The sequence below is a fragment of the Hyaena hyaena genome, unplaced genomic scaffold (genome assembly GCF_003009895.1).
Source record: "Hyaena hyaena isolate Hyena2069 unplaced genomic scaffold, ASM300989v1 scaffold_193, whole genome shotgun sequence".
NCBI classification, from domain to species: Eukaryota; Metazoa; Chordata; class Mammalia; order Carnivora; family Hyaenidae; genus Hyaena; species Hyaena hyaena.
Genome location: NW_024080823.1, coordinates 1,479,668 through 1,497,712, shown reverse-complemented (window position 1 = coordinate 1,497,712; position 18,045 = coordinate 1,479,668). Strand labels below are relative to the sequence as shown.

The window sequence follows — 18,045 nt, the reverse complement described above, 5'->3', positions numbered from 1 at the left end:
GTATACCTTCCTCATCATTTTACTTCTAACCTATTTGTGTCTTTTTGTGTGAAGTGTGTCTCATGTAGACAATAACCATTGAATCTTATTTTAGTCTATTCTTATAATCACTGCCTTTTAATTACAGTGTTTATCCATTTGTATTTAATATGATTATTGATGTGGTTGGATTTAGCTCTGTCATTTTGTTTTCTATGTCTCATTTTAAAACGTGTTCCCCCTTCACTGCTTTTGTGCTAAACAATTTTTTTTTTCCTAGCTGTACCATTTCAATTCCTCTCTTGCTTTACTTCACACCTTTCCCTTCTCATTTCAGGCCCCAACATATAAAAACATTGTCCTGTGGTGCCTCAGGACACCACAGGGTGGCTCAGTTGATTAAGTGTCTGACTCTTGATTTCGGCTCAGGTCATGATCTCAGAGTTTGTGAGTTCAAGCCCTGCGTCAGGCTCTGCGCTGACAGTGTGGAGCCTGCTTGGGATTCTCTCCCTCTCTCTGTCCCTTCCCCACTCATGCATGCACACACACTCTCTCTCAAAACAAACAAACAAACAAAAACAACGACATCGTCCTGTATAGGAGGTTTGAGTATAATGATTGATGCTCCCCTGAAGCTAGGACAATTAGTAGTGGGAAGAGGCAGGGAAGGTAGGAGGAAGCAATGCCTGAAGCTGAGGATAAGGTGCAGGTGGTGGCACCAGCCATCTTGGGGAAGTGATTGTACAAAGAAATAGCATAAAATCAGAGGTCAGAGCTGAGTGCATTTCATTCTTCCAAGATGAGGATGGGGGGGCAGGGAGAGGAGGAGGTTGGATAAGGGGAGGAGAGCTCCCCACCAGGAAACGTTCTGAAGTTCACGGTCCAGAAGTCAAGACTCAGCTGGACAGGCTGCGTCTTTGCCAGGGAAGCCTCAGATGTTCATTGTCAAGCTGATAAACTGGGAACAAAAAAGGAGAGAGACAGAGAAGGGCTGGTCATCCCTCTACTTCCCCGCCAGCCCTGGTTTGTTGACTTCGCGGCAGCTCTGCCATCCGACCATCTTGGCTGCTAATGTGGACTTCGGCTTCAACATAAAATATTTTTTTAAAAAAATGAATTCTCAGCACTTTATGTCTTTCCAGGGGTCCTGAGTTCTGAATTGGCTCAAGTCAAGCGCAGATGGTGAGACAGAGAGGGAAATGTGCTTTTTCCCTGGCAAAGCAGACAGCCTTCCTGAGGCTCCTCAGGCAGGGCAATATGAAATGCCTTTTCCTCTTTGATGAGGGGCCACCTCACGCTGAGGACACAGGTGGTCCTCCATCGAGAGGAGGCTGCAGGCTCATCATGCGGGGCTCTTTACAAGCGAACTGGTGGAGAAGTTGCATGCAGTTCCTTCTCATCTCCGCCATCTTGCCTCTGCCTCCTCCCTCCAGTTTTCCTATCACAACGTAGTGACTTGTGGGATGTTATTTTCTCTCCTCTCTGCCCCCCTTCCTGGGCACAGCACATGCTGATGCCAGGGTCAGGGAAGGCGGTCGGGTGAAGGACGATGATGCGCAGGCTCTTTTAACAGAGTAACAGTGGGTGGGGCCAACCCAGGCAGTCCAAGGATTCATTGTTACCTAGGTGGATGGCAGGGGGCGCTCCTAACTGTGGCTCTTGAACTTGGCCACATATTGTACCCATTAGGGAATTTTATTTATTTATTTATTTATTTATTTATTTATTTATTTTTAAATATTTTAAAATTTTACATCTGAGAGAGACACAGCATGAGCAGGGGAGGGTCAGGGAGAGAAGGAGACACAGAATCTGAAACAGGCTCCAGGCTGTGAGCTAGCTCTTAGCACAGAGCCTGATGCGGGGCTCAAACCCAAGAACCATGAGATCATGACCTGAGCCGAAGTCGAATGCTTAACCGACTGAGCCACCCAGGCACCTCACTGGGGAATTTTAAAAGTATCAATGTTTGGGAGTGCCTGGGTGGTTCAGTCGGTTAAGCATCCGACTCTTGATTTCAGCTCAGGTCATGGTCCTAGGGCTGTGGGAGGGAGCCCTGCCTCAGGTTCTGTGCTGAGAATGGAGCCTAATTAAGATTCTCTCTCCAACTCCCTCTACCCATTTCCCATTCTCTCTCTCTCTCTAATATATATATATATCTATCAATGCTTATGCCCTACAAAGACAGATATGGACTTATTTGGTCTGGGTCACTGCCAGGTCTTTGGATTTTAAAATCTCCCCAGATGATCTAATGTGCAGCCAGAGTTGAGGATGATGGGCTTGAAGGGAGAGAGAGGGAGAAGACTCAAAGATTTGTCCTGTTATCTTGGAGATGGACAACATGGGGCGGGGTGGGGGGGGGGGTGCGGGAGCTGAACCAGATGACTTGGGTCTACTTCGGGGAGGGCAGACAGGAAAGCAAGCTTGTTCCAGCTCCCACACACATGTGGGCACTTGGTTTGGAAGTGACACCTTGACTCTGAGGCAGTGGAACCCTTCCACCATGGCTCTGGTACTGAGGCCTTTGGCTAAGAGGGTATTGAGTACCACACCTGCCCACTCTCCCCCCTGCACTGGGGATAGGGGGCAAATGTCCTTTCCCCTTGCTTAATAGTATCTAAACCTTGATGAAACTGAGAAATCTCCCTTATTTTTGTAAACAGCCAGTTTGAGTATACACCTCTTTCTTTGGAGTCCCCAGGCTATTGTACATAGTTATATTGTTTTATACAATCAGAGGAGTTATATTTATTGAGTGTGTTGTGTGCGCTGAAGGTTAAAGAGAATACTAGAAAAGGAAAACGTCCAGTTTCTATCCTTAGGGAAATTGCAATGTAACCAGGGGCCTGAGATACACACATGAGAACACTGGTGGTGAGCCGACACAATAAATGGCCAAATTATACGATATTTGTAGAAACCAAACCTTTGATGTAAGCATAAGGCCTCCATCTCTCTGCAAATGGGGACACTGAGGCACAGAGCAGGTGACTTGACCAAAATCAAAGCAGAGCCCACACTGCCATCAACCTCTTTATCTTGATAGTCAGTAAAATGCAACCCAAATCCAAAGTGGCTATTGAATTGGGAAATAAGCCAGTGTTTGCAGTATGAATGTGAAGAAGGGTGAGGAGAAGAAAGAGCCTAGGAAGGGAAGGAGACACAGGCTGCTGCCTTTGCTACCGTTAAGTCCAAGGGAAAGCAGAGCTGGACAGGAAGACACGGGGAGAGAAAGGAAAATCATGGGAAATAAAAATCATGGGATCCATGGAAGGGAAGCGTTTCATAATTTTCTCCCTCCCTCCCTTGGGGCAGGAGAATGACTAACCAGCATTCACAAACCTCAGTACTAGTAGGAATCACTTCAGATCCTCGTAAAACAAGATCTGATTCAGCAGGTCTGGCGTGGGGCTTGGTGCTCTGCTTTTCTTATTCATTGGTGTGGTTTTTTATTTTATTTATTTTATTGACATATAACTGACATAGAACACTGTGTGAGTGTAGGATGTACAATGTGTTGATTTGATACATTTGTATATTGCAGCGTGATTACCACTGTGGCGTTAGCTAACACGTGTTTCAGGTCACGTAATCATCACGTCTTTTCTGTGGCAAGAATAATTAAGATGGTGTCTCTTAGCAACTCTGAGGCTGAGGACAGTACTTACTGTGGACAGTAATCACCATGTGAAACTCTGCATTTCTAACAAGCTCCCCTACGGGATGCCCAAGCTATTGGTCTGCAGACCACACTCTGGGCAGAGGGGAGAGGACTATCTACACCTGGGATACCTCTTCCGAGCCTCTGAAATTCTGATCTGTGCTCTGCCCTCCATCGCTTTTGCTGCAGTTAGCCCCTCTAATTGGCACAAGGTGTGTCTTTCTCAGGGTTTTTGAGGTGTGTGCACACGTGTGCATACACGCACGCGTGCACACCGACCCCCCCTTAGAATCATGAGACCCGCAGGACAGCATGAGCAAGGGGAGTGAACAAATTGGAGGCTAGAAGGCGGCAGAATGAGGAACCCATATGGCAGAAGGAAGAGGAGTCAAGGCTTGCTGGCTCACTCTGTGATTAAGCTCTTTATGCCTCAGTTTCCACTTCGGCAAAATGGGGGTGCTGTTAGTCCTTAGCTCACAGGGCTATTGTAATGATTGCATGGACTGCTAACTGACAGGTACCTAAAAAATAGTAGCAATTTCACTGTTGTCACTGCCCTGTGGGTCAGTGCAAACTTCGCATTCAGTCGCGCATTTGGCAAGTGTTTACACAGCATGGGCTCTGCCCCGCCCTGGCTGGATCATACCTCGTTTATGCTGAGATGAATGCACTCCTTGTTCTTCGTACTGAGCGCCTGGAACACCCCTAATGGAAGAGACATGGGAAAGACATCATTGTGGGGAGGGTTCCTTCGGCAGGTTTAACGATTTCCCCTGATCTTGGGGCCTGCGGGGCAGCCGTGGAGGAGCTGCTCCATCTGGTGGTGAGCATGGGGCTTCTCAGGCGGCTCCACTGGGATCTCGCATGGCGGAGGCTCTTGAACTCCTGGGATGGCGGAGCTGGTGGCCTTACCATTGGGTGGCACGTGCTGTCATCTACAACCTGTCAGTCAGCCAGCCAGCTCCTCGGCCCCAAACATCTCCCCTGTGCTAACTTTTTTGGGAGCTACAGATCCCTTGCAATCTCGGACCTTCTCCCCAGAGAAAAAACACACATACGTAAAGTTTTGCATGAGTCTTGAACGCTGTTCAATCTCTATGAGCCCCTTACGAGGAGATGTGCCCCCAAGGTGCTCCCGCACGTGGGAGCAGGGGTACGACAGAGAGCCGTCTAAGCTGGACGCCATGGCTAACGCACTGAATAGCCTGGAAGTTGCTTGCTGGGACCTCAGTCTCCCCATCTTGTCAAAGTAGCTGAGCCAGTCAACACTGGCTTCCCTTGAGAGTTACCAGGGAGCTTAAAAGATATAACAAAAAGGGGGAAGGCGAGAGGCCTAGAATGGACAGGGCCCAACAGCCCAATGCGGTGGGTAAATCCCGAGACAAGCAAACCAACGTGGAAAGAGGGCCTGGGGAAGTTGAGAACGGGCCAGGTCTTAGATGATAGTGAGGGTTTGCCTAGAGCCTGCCTGTCAGAGATATTTACAGGGAGAAGGGACTGAATTTCTGAGCTCTGTTATTAACTAATTCAGGAAAAAAATATATGTTAGAACATATGATAGGTGAGCAGAATGATCATTGTTGAGGCTGGTATAAAAATCCCTGAAAATATAAATACTGATGCTACATGTCACCCCTTGGATTCTATTCATTTGGCCTCCTGCACAGCCCGGTCATCACAAAACACTATTTTTTCTTATAAACCCCTTCTCCTATTGTGCCCATCCCCCACCCCTAAAATCCCTCCATTGTAAGAACACAATGGGCACCCGCTGTTGCAAAGGATTGGCCCAAGGGGACTCAGAAAGGACAGGGGCAGCAGAGAGAAGAGAAGCCACCAAGTCTCATTATTTTTAGGTCTTTTTGGGCCACTCTGTAACTATAGTAAGTGATGATCTTTCAGGAAGTGCCCTTTCTAAAATGCACCTCTTACCAACTACTGCTGACCAACCTCCCGGCTTGGTGTACAAGGCCAAGGACCTGCTTGCTTCTCTCAGATCATGATGATCAGCCAGCACAAGTGCGTTGTGTGTCCTCTAAGCCTGACCTCCTCCCGGGTATGACAGCCTGGTGGAGGTAGGTTTCAGCAGGTAATCACATGTGACCTAAGTGGTGCAAAAGAAGCAGAGGGCGGAGCCCCAGCGCCCTGGAACCGAGGAGCCTGGACCCTGCCTTGGTTTAGCGAGTGCCTTGAAGTCACCTAAGCAAACATCCTTTAGAAAATGCCAAGCAGGATGGGTCCATACTTTGTGGGGCCCAGTGCAAAATGGAAATGTGGGGGCCCCTGTTCAAAAATGATTAAGATTCAAGATGGCGACGCCAAAGTGTTAAACCAAGTGCAGGCATCCTCAGGGGTGTGGGGCCCTGTGCACCAGCGCATTTCGCTCCCTCCTCCAACCTGGCAGCCACCCAGGTGCTAGGTCACAGGCCCCGGATGTGTTTCATTCAGCTTCAACTCTGTGACACTGTGACAGGAAACCGTAAGCTCTAAGGACCCCCTGCATGTAAACTCTTGAGGTAACAACTCTTGTCTGGGATAACTGGGTCAGTGTTTAGAGCGTACAAGACACAAAGGTAGGGTGGAGGGAGGGGGGCGGAGGGAGACTGAGAGGAAGAAGGAGAGAGACTCCGCTGATTCTTGGTGCCGTGACAGGTTTGATCCCAGCTGGAGCCTTTCCTCAGACAAGAGGCAGGAGCCGCCCACCCGTGGCCCCGTCCTCCCACAAGGATGCTGTGAATGCATGTGTGGAGAATGGCTCTTAGCAAGCCAGGGGCACAGTGGACACAGGTTGGGCCCAGAACCCACGGGTCGTGCAAGAGAAGGTTCTTAACTTCGCAGCACAGAAGACCCTCAATCCCACCCCTCAGCCAACCACGCACAGCACAGAGGTCACACGATGAGAGTTGTCTGCGGCCTCTCACCAGCTCCTGGGAGGGAGCCCAGGGGTCATGGACCCCCTTCCCGGGGGCCCAGGGGGCGCAGCCCCGCCAGACACTCACGGCTTGCGTTCTCCAACCGGACCAGGCAGTTGAGGAAGTCATCGAAGCCCAGCTGGAGTTCCTCGTCTGTGTACCTGAGGACAGTCAGCTGCAGGAGGTGACGGCTCAGCTGGAAGCCTGCGGGGAAGAGCGAGGAGATGTCAAGTCTGGGCCCTCTGTACCTTTGGGAAGCGCCCAGTGTTCTGTTTGCAAAGTGCAGCTTCCCAGGCCCAGCGGGGACCGCCGTCCTCAGACAATGCATGTCTACACTAGCTGAGAATGTTTCTAGATGTTTGGCTTACCTGGGAGGGAAGCAGATTATAAGCTCTGGAGGGGCCCAGGGGACCTGTCTGTGAGTCACACTCTGTGGGAAACACCACGCAGCTTCGTGCTGCAGTGGCCTCAAAGCCATGGCTATGTGCCAAGGACAGCAGAGCCCCAGACACTCAGACCGCCATGGCGGGGACTGCGGGAGGGTGAGAGACACCGCTTGGATCCTGTCCTTTGTGTGTGTACAGAGTTGGTAGAAGTTATGACTGAATCATCTGGTTTGGATTCAGTCTGCTGGTGACAAAGCCAAGGACAGAGTGGCAGGTGGCCGAGGAGCTCTGTGAGCTCCTCCCTGACCCCCAACCACGGGATCGGGCACACCCTGCCTCGACCATGATGATCACCATCTGAAAGCAGCAGTTAGAGGTTTGGAAGCACTCCCGCCTTCCATCAAAGGGTCACATGTACTCCTGCTTGGCCAGAGGCTGAGAGAGGGGGTGAGGCTAAGTTCAGCCCTAGTGGGTACGTTTTAAAGACTCCAATATTGCACAGTCGTTTAAAACACGGGTCCTGGTATGAGGGAGCGAGTTCCGAGCCCGTGGCCTGGGTCTGCCACTAACAAGGCTGTGCTCTTAAGAAGCATGAACTCAGGTTAAAGACCGGCCATGCTCTAGGGCATGAGAAGCAAGTAGCTTCTAGCCTCTTCTAGGCTTTTCTTTACCTGCGGCTTTCAGGGCGGTCCGCAGCTCATAGGAGGACATGGTGCCAGACTTATCAGCATCGAACTGAAGGAACAGGCTCTACGGGGAAGACAGAGGCGCTGAGAACCAGAGGCCGGAGGCGCCGTCGATGATGACCGCCGGCGCTGGAGGAGACAGACCCCTCAGGGCCGGCTGGGCGAGGGCTTCAAGAGAGGTTGGCCCCTTGGGTTTTCCTTTTCATTTTGGGCACCAGTACTGTGGTACTTCTGGAAGCATGAGAAGTGAACTTGGGAATGGGATTCCATCATGGTGGCTTCCCTTCTGCTCTTTCCTGGCCGGCAGCACTTGACCGTTTAAAAGCCCCTCCTGCCCTAGGCTCACCAAATGCCCCGAGGCCGGGCCCCGGCCGGGTTACATACTGTCCACTTCTTCAACGTGTTCCAGAACACCTTGAACTCTCCGAACTCCAGCTTCCCGTTGCCGCTGGTCTGCGCAGAGAGCATTAAGGAAGGAAGGAAGGAACAAAGGAAGTCAGGCAGGCAAGCCGGGTTTCAGCCCGAGGTACCTTGTAGGACTCCAGAGATGGAGGGATGGGAGGGGCTGGCCTGGGGGACAGGGAACCAGATGCAGGGCTCTAGGGAGGTGGCTTAGCTACAAGCCGTGCATCTCTGAAGAATGAATATGGCAAGGGTGAGATGAGGGAGGGCACCTGAAGGCTTGAATAAGCACATTATTAAAAAATAAAAACACCCTTTAGGGTCACCTGGGGGCTCAGTCAGTTAAGCGACCGACTTTGGCTCAGGTCATGATCTCACGGTTTGTGAGTTCAAGCCCCACATTGGGCTCTCTGCTGTCAGTACAGAGCCTGCTTCGGATCCTCTGACCCCCCGACCCTCCCCTCTCCCCCCGCTCCTCTCCAGCTAGTGCTCTCTCTCTCTCTCCCTCTCAAAAAAAAAATTTAAAAAATTTAAAAAAACTTTATTCTCTTAGGTGAGACCCCAAAGTGGTAACAAGATTCCCAAGTCCCTTCAAAACCTTCCCCTCACTGGCCAGTCTGTGCCTCTTGACTCGGCTCCAATTCTAGGGGCTTCCCAGTCTTGGGTTGTTCTCTGAGGAGATAACTATTCTACCCGTGAAGGATGTCGCAATCCAGGAAGGTCTGTGTTGGAGCAAAACATGGCTATTTCTGCTCTTGGATTTGGAAGGATACGTCCATTAGGGAAATGATGTTTTTACAGGAAATCAGGCTCAGCTTCTTGAATTTGATGTCCTTTTCTGAAATCACACATGGGAGCGGAATTCATTAGACACACGATAAGATGCCTCTAACCCCGGCTGCTGGAAGTCCCACCGTGTGGTCAGATCTGGGGCTGGTGACGGGGACACGTGGTCATTCCCAGAATGCTGGCGAGAGTGGAAACTGACATGGCCTTTTGTGAGGAGAATTTGCGAACTATAAAAAGAAATGCCTTAAAACTGGGAATATCTTTCCATCCTTTACCCTCGTGTTAAGAATCCCAGGCAAAGAATTACAAATTAAGATTTTTCTCATTTGGTTATTAATGATGGCAAACATTTAGAAATGATGTAAATGCCCAATGGAAGGGTAGGGGCAGTAAGTTAGTTTATGGGTATAGGGCGGATTATTACACAGTCCTTAAGAACCGTGATTTTGAAGCATATGTAATGACCTGGAAAAATGCTCATTAAAAAGTCTGTTTAAAAGGCAGGATTTTAAGTCACTGAAGAAAGGGGCATCTGGATGGCTCAGTAGGTTAAGCATCTGACTCCTGATTTTGGCTCGGGTCATGATTCCAGGGTTGTGGGATGGAGCCCCGTGTCAGGCTGTGTGCTGAGCATGAAGCCTGCTTGGGATTCTCTCTCTCTCTCTGGGGAATGATGGCTACTGGGTACACGGTTTCTTCTTGGAGTGATGGAATGTTCTAAACTTGGTTGTGGTGGTTACACAACTTTCCGAACATCCTAAAAGTTGTGGTGGGTGAATTGTATAGTATGTGAATTATATCTCAAATGTGACATTAAAAAAATAAAATTGTAAAGGGGTGCCTGGGTGGCTTAGTCAGTTGAGCAACTGACTTCTTCGGCTCAGGTCATGATCTCACAGTTCATGAGTTCAAGCCCTGCATCAGGCTCTGTGGTGACAGCTCGGAGCCTGGAGCCTGCTTTGGATTCTGCGTCTCCCCATCTCTCTGCCCCTTCCCCACTCGTTCTCTCTCTCCTTCTCTTTCAAAAGTAAATAAACATAAAAAAATGTAAAAAATTGTATCTATAGTGTAATTACAATTATGTGCATGCACATACATCCACAAACTGAGAGACACACCCAGACGACACATATTATTCACACACATGAAGACATACATACGTATCTTAACGGTGGTTATTTATGGGCAGTTAGATTATTGGTGGCTTTTGTCTTTGTCTCAAGGCTTTTATGACTATTTTAGAATTTTCTCCCATAACTGGCATCATTTTTGTAATCAGGAAATAAACAACAAAAGCTGTGTTTAAAGTCTACCGAAAGTCAGCCCTGGAAAGCAGGGAGCCTGGATGAGCTGGAGGAGAGCCAGGTGGCATGCAGTCACAGGTCCCACGTCCCCCCCACAGGGGCCCTGGGGTCCCCCATGGGCGGCGGATGTGAGCACTTACTCTTTTGCAGCACAGCATTTAAAATATATTCCAGTTTCTCTGCGGTCACCTCCATGTCCTGTTGAAGGGGAGACAATTGCTTTTGATGGCCCACAGCGCCTTCTTTGTTAATTGCTTCCGGTTCTGAGCTTGCTTTGGCTCAAGCAACAGCCCGGGCCTCAAGGACTTTGCCGCAGGCCCGTGTGCCTGTGTCATGGGTGACTGCAGCCCGCTGAACTTCTCAGGGGCTCATGCCCATCCCAGAAAGGATGGGAAGACTGGGCAGCGCAAGGCAAGCTTCCCCACTGAGCTCAAGCTCCCTAGGTGCTTATGTCGGAGCACATTTGTGTCCGGGTCTCCAGGCCTCTGTGCAGCAGACCTGCCTGGAGAGTATTAGAAGTGCCCGCACCAGGAGCTCACTGCAGGGACCATTGCAATTGGAAGAGCAGGGAAGGTATCCCATGGATTATTTTCAAATGATCTAGGGTGAATTTCAGAACCACTAATCTAAGGCCATCTGCTCAATGCACTAAATCTCAGCATTGAGGGCACTTAGAAGCTGGGGAGAGATGTGGAGTTCCGGGCCCCGCCCCGCCCTCCTGGCCAGAAAATCTGCATTTTCCCAGGATGCTGAGAGAATGTATCTGTCCATGACTGAGCAGCGCGGACTTAGCGCTCCTTCGGTCCAGGGTTTTGAACCGACATGTGAATCACCCGTGATGTTATTTCCCCACACGCCTGCCCACCCTGGAGCTTAGGAGGCCTGGGGAACGGGATTTGGGGTGTTCAGCCCCACTGGGGAATGGCTGATGTGGCCCAAGCCTCCTCTGGATGGAGCCACGAGCCCAAGTCGCTGGGCCAGTCCGCAGGAGAGCAGGACTGGAGCCCACGAGCTGAATTCTAGCCAGTGCTTTTCGGTCGTGAACAAAGTTTGAAAGAATCTCCTGCAACATCCCTCACTTCCCTTCCAGCTGGGATCTCCATTTCCGGCAACTTCTGTCCCTCCGAAGCTGGGAGGAGGTGCCCACCCAGGCCTGACCTCCAGATGGCATCAGGTGCCAGGCATGAGCCATTCACTCCTTTCCCCACCTGGGCACTCAGCCCCGGAGGGAGAACGGATGGCCACTTTGCCTGCACGGGGCCTCTCTTCTCTCCACCCAGACAGTTGTCCCCAAGTCTCCCTGAGCTCTTGTTTATTACACTGCCCGAAATCCCACCATTACGGCTTTGTTCGACCCCCGGCGTAGGTGTCACACAGGTATTATGACAGAGGAGCCCCATCGAGGCAGGAAGCTAATGCAGTCATTAGCACCTGCCATGAAATGGCTAATCCTATTTATGGCTATAAGGGAACACAGGTGGGGCAGTTTCTAGAACAGAGGAGACCGGCCCGGAGATACCCAGGGGGCCCCTCGAAACAAGCTGACTACTGAGGGACAAGGAATGAAGTCGGGGAGTGGGAGGTGAGAGACAGATCCCCTCCTTCCCCCATGGTCTGGCCCAAGCTGCCAAACCTGGCCATGCTGCTGATGTCACTGGACAGAAGTCACGTTTCTAATTTGATGGTATCTCTCCGAGCAACACCACCGTCCCCCAGAGCAGAGTGAACATTTTGATGGCAGTGGTCTATGGGTAAATCTCAATGAGCCACCTTTTCAAAGCTTTCTCTAGCCTTTCACAGAAAGCCTCTGGGCCGGCAGAGCTCCTTTGGGTGCTATTACCCCACTGACGGTGGTGGACCGGCGTGAGGGGCGGGTGCAGTGGAGGAGGTGGTCCTGAGAGCCCCCCGAGTGACCAGGGCTGGCCTCACGCTGGGATTAGGTCCACCAGGCCTCTGGGAAGTGTGGCAGACAAGCGTCTTCCTGCATCCCCCAGCGGAGAAGACCAGGCCCCAGGGCTCTGCAGGGGATCAAGGCCAAGTGCAGCTTGCAGCCAGCCCTACCTCACCGGCAACTTGTTCAAACAGGGCCCGGAACTGCAGTTCCTCCTCTGTCTCCTGGCCAGCTGGAGTCGGCTTCGGAGGCTAAAAAGCAACCAGAGGAACTCACGTTGGACCCCACAGAAAAGAGACTTGGCATTTGCTTCCCAAATAGCAAGAAATCAAAAGAGGCCCGCCCTGGAGATGGTGCAGCCCTGTGGGAGAGGCTGGGACCTCGCTGCTTAGTGGGGGCCCCCAGAACTGGCCGCTGCTAGCAGCATTTGGAATGGCAGCCTGGGGGCGCCTGGATGGCTCAGTCGGTGGAGCGTCCAACTTTGCCTCAGGTCAAGATCACAGTTTGTGAGTTCAGCCCTGTGTCGTGTTCTGTGCTGACAGCTCAGAGCCTGGAGCCTCCTTCAGATTCTGTGTCTCCCCCTCTCTCTGCCCCTCCCATGCTCATGGTCTGTCTCTCTCTGTCTCTCAATAATAAATAAAAATGTTAAAAACAATTAAAAAAAAAAAAAGGAATAACAGCCTGATTCCTTGTTGAAGGCTCTTCAGAGGGAAGGTCTGGAGGGACTACTTAGTGGGACTTCACTGATGAGAGCGACAAAGGAGGCCAGAATCCTGACGGAGATGGGGTCCCCGCCAGGTCTCCAGGAAGTTAGAATCGAGGTACTTACCTGACCGCAGATAAGCCATTTCCCAAACCCATCTCCCTGCACCTCCTCTGTCTGACCCTCACCACTCTTGACTGTAATTACTCACTTAACCATCTGTCTTGACAGGTGGTAAAATCTCGAGGGCAGAGGTCTCCAGCAGGGAGCCTGGGGCCTCAAGCACGGAAAGAGCTCAGTAAATGTTTTGGGTGTTTTGTCTCGTGCAGATCAGAACTGACTCTGGAAGTGTCAGACTGTTCAGGCTACACCTCAGCCCCTCTGGAATGTCTTACATCCCTTGGACAAGTCTAAAACCCACCCTCTCCGCCCTCCAGCACACGCATCGTCAGGAAGAAGTAACATGTTGCTTTAAGTCCACTGTAAAAGGATCTACTAGCTGCTCTCATTTTCTTCTTATCGATTATTTTTCTTAACTTGAATGCACTTTAAAGACATTTCATCCCCTTCAGAAGCAGCAGCTACCGAACAGAGTGAGTTGGTAGCACAGAGAAAGATCGCTCCAAACAGAGCTTTCTTCTGGGCACCTACCTCGTCCCCATGCCTGGTCCTGGCGGGATATGAAAGACTTAGAAGGTACAAAGCCTGTTCTCCAGGAAGTTAGAATCGAGGTACTTACCTGACCACAGATAAGCCATTTCCCAAACCCCAAAGTTTTGAATGACGCTGTGATTGAAGGAAGTTTTCAGAACAGTCACTGAATCCCACCCTCCAGAGTAACATGAGAAGGCTCACCTCATGAAGGTCAATGTTCACATCTCCATCCATGTCCCTGGTTGGGGGGCGAGGGGAGGCAGAAAACATGCTGGCTTACTTGTGGATTGACTTCCTCCCTAGGATCTGCAGCACTAACGGGAGCCCTGAGGGATTGGAAGGTTCTGGCCCATTGAAGCCCTTCTTTTTCCACGGTGGTTACATTTCACAGGGTCTGAAGACCTCCTGCATTGACTTTTCTCTCTCCTCTATCCCTCAGACCCTTCCCAGCATAAAAATGAGAGGGAAGCAGTGTAGCCATCAGCCGAGGAGAACTTGTAAATTCTGGACTCCGAGAAGTAAAAGAAACTACCAGCTACCACCCTCTATTTCCTGGATGTGCTTTAACAAGGGATATTTATGAAGTGGTTTATAGGATAGCAGAGCCCCGGAGGACCCAAGAGCCAGGCACTTTCCTTACACCCATGAGCTCTACATCCCCAAAGCATATTCAGTTCCCTGGACATGATCATTCAGTCTATTGAGGGTTATTTCTAGGGGAATTGGAAACTATTGTAGAGCAAGTTGGGTCAGAACCAAAAATTTCCCCAGAAGCTTGATCCTTTACCCCTAGCCCCTCCCACCAAGGATATAAATTCTGGCTCCCTCTATGGGTGTCAGAGGTAGGGGTGGGGGCTGTGTGCGTATGTGCTTATGTTTGGGGAAAAGAGTAAAAATAATGGAAATGTTAATTTTTCTGCTCACATATTTAGGGGAACCTATACTGTCTGGAAAGCAATAATATTGAGAGGAGGAGTGGGCTTTAGCTTTTGGTGATCCTAAAACATTTGGAAGACTCCAATCTTACAGTGTAAACTTGAAGCACTCCCCAAGAAAAACTGCTAAAAATTCAAAGGTAATACCAATAATCAAACATTAAAATGGAGCCAGAGTAGAGGGTGCCCAGAACTGGCCGCTGCCGGCAGCATTAGGAACGGCAGCCTGGTTCCTTGTGAAGGCTCTTCAGAAGGAAGATCTGGAAGGACTAATCAGTGGGACTTCGCAGATAAGAGTGACAAAGGAGGCCAGAATCCTGACTGAGTTGGGGTCCTGACCATCCCTCGGGCATGCACAACAGAACCCTTTCAGAACTTCTTAAATCGTTTAGGATCCTCTCAAGAGGACGAAGCCAATGGAAGTAGAGCTTAATGTGTTTCTTTAGTTACTGAGCTACAGAGCTGCTGTTTATGCTTGAGATGGCAGCAGACTAGAGTACTTCGTTCAGAGGCATCTGGGTGGCTCAGTTGGTTAAGCATCTGACTTTGGCTCAGATCATAATCTCATGGTTCATGAGTTGGAGCCCTGCATCAGGGTCTGTGCTAATAGCTCAGAGCCTGGAGCCTGCTTTGAATTCTGTGTCTCCTTCTCTCTCTCTGTCCCTTCCCGCTCATACTTTGTCTTTCTCTCTCTCTCAAAAATAAATAAACATGGAAAAAGAAAGCTAAAGTACTTTGTTCAGGGCAAACTTGAGTATGGACTTAGCTCTGGCATGTGTGAATCTTCTATGGATACCCAGGACTCTGATCTCAGCCCACTGCCGGGGCAGGGAACATAAAGTGTGGGATGGGCACTGCCTGGCTTTCCCTCTCTTGTTATGGCTGCCCACAAAATTGCCAATCTTCACGGCTCTCGTACAGGTGCTTTTGTGTGAACAGATACTGGGAGATTTATCTGGGAGAAGACCGGAGAACAGCTCTCTGGCAGAATTTTTAAAAATTTAAGATCTTATTGCTTCTATTCAGCTGACGAGAAAGAATCACGCCTTCTGTAATCAGCTCGGGAGACCCAGCCAGACTTGAGAACTGGGAATATTCTCAATGCCCGCCACCAATCCAACTCTATCCCACTAAATAGAAGATAAAACTGGAGGCCACAGAGTCAGCACTGACTCCATCTTGTTCTCTCAGGTCGATCCTTAGTTGGAGGTGGACCTGTAGCCCAAATACAGAATTCTCGGCGATCCCTAGAATGTCTCTGTTGGGTAAAGAAGTGGGCACTTGCATCTTGAGCTATTTTTTTTTCCCTCTGCCACGGAACAACTGATGGTGAAAGGGCAGCAACAGGAAAGTTTTTCATAGAGCTATCTGATACAATATAATTTTGCTAAGATGCTGCAAAAGGGAGGCAGCAGAAAGTAGGGTATATAAAATGGAAGGCAGACTTGTGCAAGGTAAGCAGTTGACCATTAGCTTTGTTGATGGTAATGTAAGTGCCTGAATTTACATTTTTGACTGTTCAGGCATCCATTTAAAAGACATCCATCTCAAATAAACATGCCACGAGCTATACAGCTAGATAAAAAACCCAGCCACCCCACCCATGAAGTTCCCTCTTTTTTTAGAAAGCTCTGGTAGACCATTTGATCATTATATCCTTTTCCTTCTGGCATTTTAATTCACCAATAGTGACCCTTTTGAAACTCTAGACTCCTACTCTTGACCTCAATAAAGGCAAAACCCCAAGCCTGTGCTCTCTTGCTCTCTCTCTCTAGTCAAGACATCACTGTGTGGCTCCAGGTGTGCTGTGTACTTCCCAGAACCTGTAAGTAATAAACCTTATCATTTCCAAGTTCCCTGGGTCATTGCTGAGATATGTCTGGCCTCATGGTTGGTTCCGGCTGGGGAAACATCTGTGGGGGCTCACCACAGGTAATACAGGCCCAGATGAGTGCCCTTGGGTGTTCCTAGCTGATGGCATTGTTGTCCCTAGGCTGAGACTGATGACCCCAAACAACTTGACAATATTAACTGATGAAAGAACAGGTCATTCAAGAAACTTTCTAGAAACCTAGAAAGAACAGGTCACTGTAATGGCCACCCCCTTCACCATGCTCAGAATTAAGTCCTAACATTTCTAAATGTGGGTCCCACTCCAGAAGTTTCTTGGGCATAGGGTCTGGAAAATGAAGGGCTCCACCCAAGAGGGTCTGGTGAGCATGATTCTGGAAGTGGTTGGAGGGAGCAGCTTTTCAGTGGCTTGTTTGGGGGAAGGAAGGAACACAACCAACATGGAAATGCATCCTGCTTTGCAAATGGGTTAAGAGACCTTCCTGCCTGATTTCTCAGGTGGGGCGTTGGAGAAGGGAAGAGAGGGGTCAAGGCTCCAACTGTCCCCTGGTGGCTTCTTGGGGACTGAGCCACTAAATAAAGAGGGATTCTTGGACCCGTTACTCACTGGGTGATAATTTTCTTCTCCGTAAAAATCCTCAGGCAGAAATCAGCTTCCTGATGGGGCTCAAAAGTGCTGGGAATCAGGATGTACTCCCCAGGGGGCAGCTGGAAACGGTCCGAGACTTCTCTCAAGTTGATGAACGTTTTGCTTCTGGCCTGGGAAGCATGGTACTTGAAGAAGTCTTTGTTCAGGTGTTCGTCTTTGCGGGGGCTCTGCAATGGGAACGCAAGTGGGTGGTTCTGTAAGGAGGGCCATTGGTCTTGGGTATTCAGACACAGTTTGGGGACTGGCCATTGAGTCTCTGGCATGTGGCCGAGGAGGAGCTGAGAATCCAGCATGTACGTGGTGGACTCTGAAGAGCAGGTTGTTTCCTACCCACCTGGTAAATGGCATAGCCAATGGTCAGCATGTCGGCACCAAACCTCTTGAGTTTCCTTCGATCCTTCTGCATCAGGGCTACAAGGAAAGTGCAGTCCTCCTGTCCCTCGTCTTCCTCAGTCAGGGACAATTTTATTTGTGGATTGGTCCAGAAGGTATCTGCCATTTGAAAGAAGTGAATTATTTTGCCTTCCTTTAGAAAACCACAAAGGACACACACACACACACACACACACACACACACACACACCATCCACCCCTACACATCCTCCCAAACCTGAGAAAGTCATTTATTTCTTCTCTCCCTGTTCCGATGGCTCTCATGCTCTACTTCCCGTAATCCCAGTGAGAATGCCAAGTGCTTTCCCTTTCATTTCCACTTTCTCTTGAACCATTTCCCACAGAGCTTTTAAAAGACATTCTTCTGGGCCTACTCAGCTACAGTTTGTTCCACCTTATTTTGTCCATGTGGTATTTCAAAGGAGAGTGCGGTGCCTTTGGAGTTGTACAATTTGGGCAGAATCCACCCCACTCCCGGCTCCAGGGGTGAACACTGAGTGGTTTTTGCCAGCCCCTGTTGCCTCGGACCATTAGAACAAAGCCAACCAGCTTGTGGCATTCACCAGGCAATATGGGCTCAGGGAATTCCCAGTTAGAAGGGAGTTGAGGACTTTTGTTGGATGACCCTCAGGAGCTCTGGCTGTTTGTGCAAACGAAGGCTCTGAAAGCCCTGGATGCTTCTGGTAGCCCTCCTGTGACTCTAAAGAAATCTAGACTGAGGAAGAAGTCAACAGAGAGAAGAAGGCAGAGCAGAGAATTACAAACCAATGTGTTGATAGAACTATGCCTAAAGCCCATGCTGCTTCTCCTCTGAATTTTGCACTTATATAGGGGGAAAAAATCCCTT

At 49.7% G+C, this 18,045-nt stretch overlaps 1 protein-coding gene across 3 annotated transcripts in view; it reads right to left on the bottom strand.

Annotated features, from left to right (window-relative positions):
- Positions 1-613: 613 nt before the first annotated feature.
- CAPN9 (calpain 9) overlaps positions 614-18,045 on the bottom strand; it is a 46,689-nt gene continuing 29,257 nt past the window's right edge. For all 3 annotated transcript variants that reach the window (XM_039241257.1, XM_039241258.1, XM_039241259.1), the window contains 11 exons: positions 17,140-17,297; positions 16,764-16,972; positions 13,572-13,608; positions 12,184-12,264; positions 10,263-10,320; positions 8,803-8,867; positions 8,012-8,080; positions 7,613-7,691; positions 6,643-6,759; positions 4,290-4,348; positions 614-937 (listed from right to left, as the gene is read on the bottom strand). In XM_039241257.1, the coding sequence (XP_039097188.1) occupies positions 911-937; positions 4,290-4,348; positions 6,643-6,759; positions 7,613-7,691; positions 8,012-8,080; positions 8,803-8,867; positions 10,263-10,320; positions 12,184-12,264; positions 13,572-13,608; positions 16,764-16,972; positions 17,140-17,297 (959 nt within the window). In that variant the 3' untranslated portion in view covers positions 614-910. The remainder of the gene's footprint in view (positions 938-4,289; positions 4,349-6,642; positions 6,760-7,612; positions 7,692-8,011; positions 8,081-8,802; positions 8,868-10,262; positions 10,321-12,183; positions 12,265-13,571; positions 13,609-16,763; positions 16,973-17,139; positions 17,298-18,045) is intronic.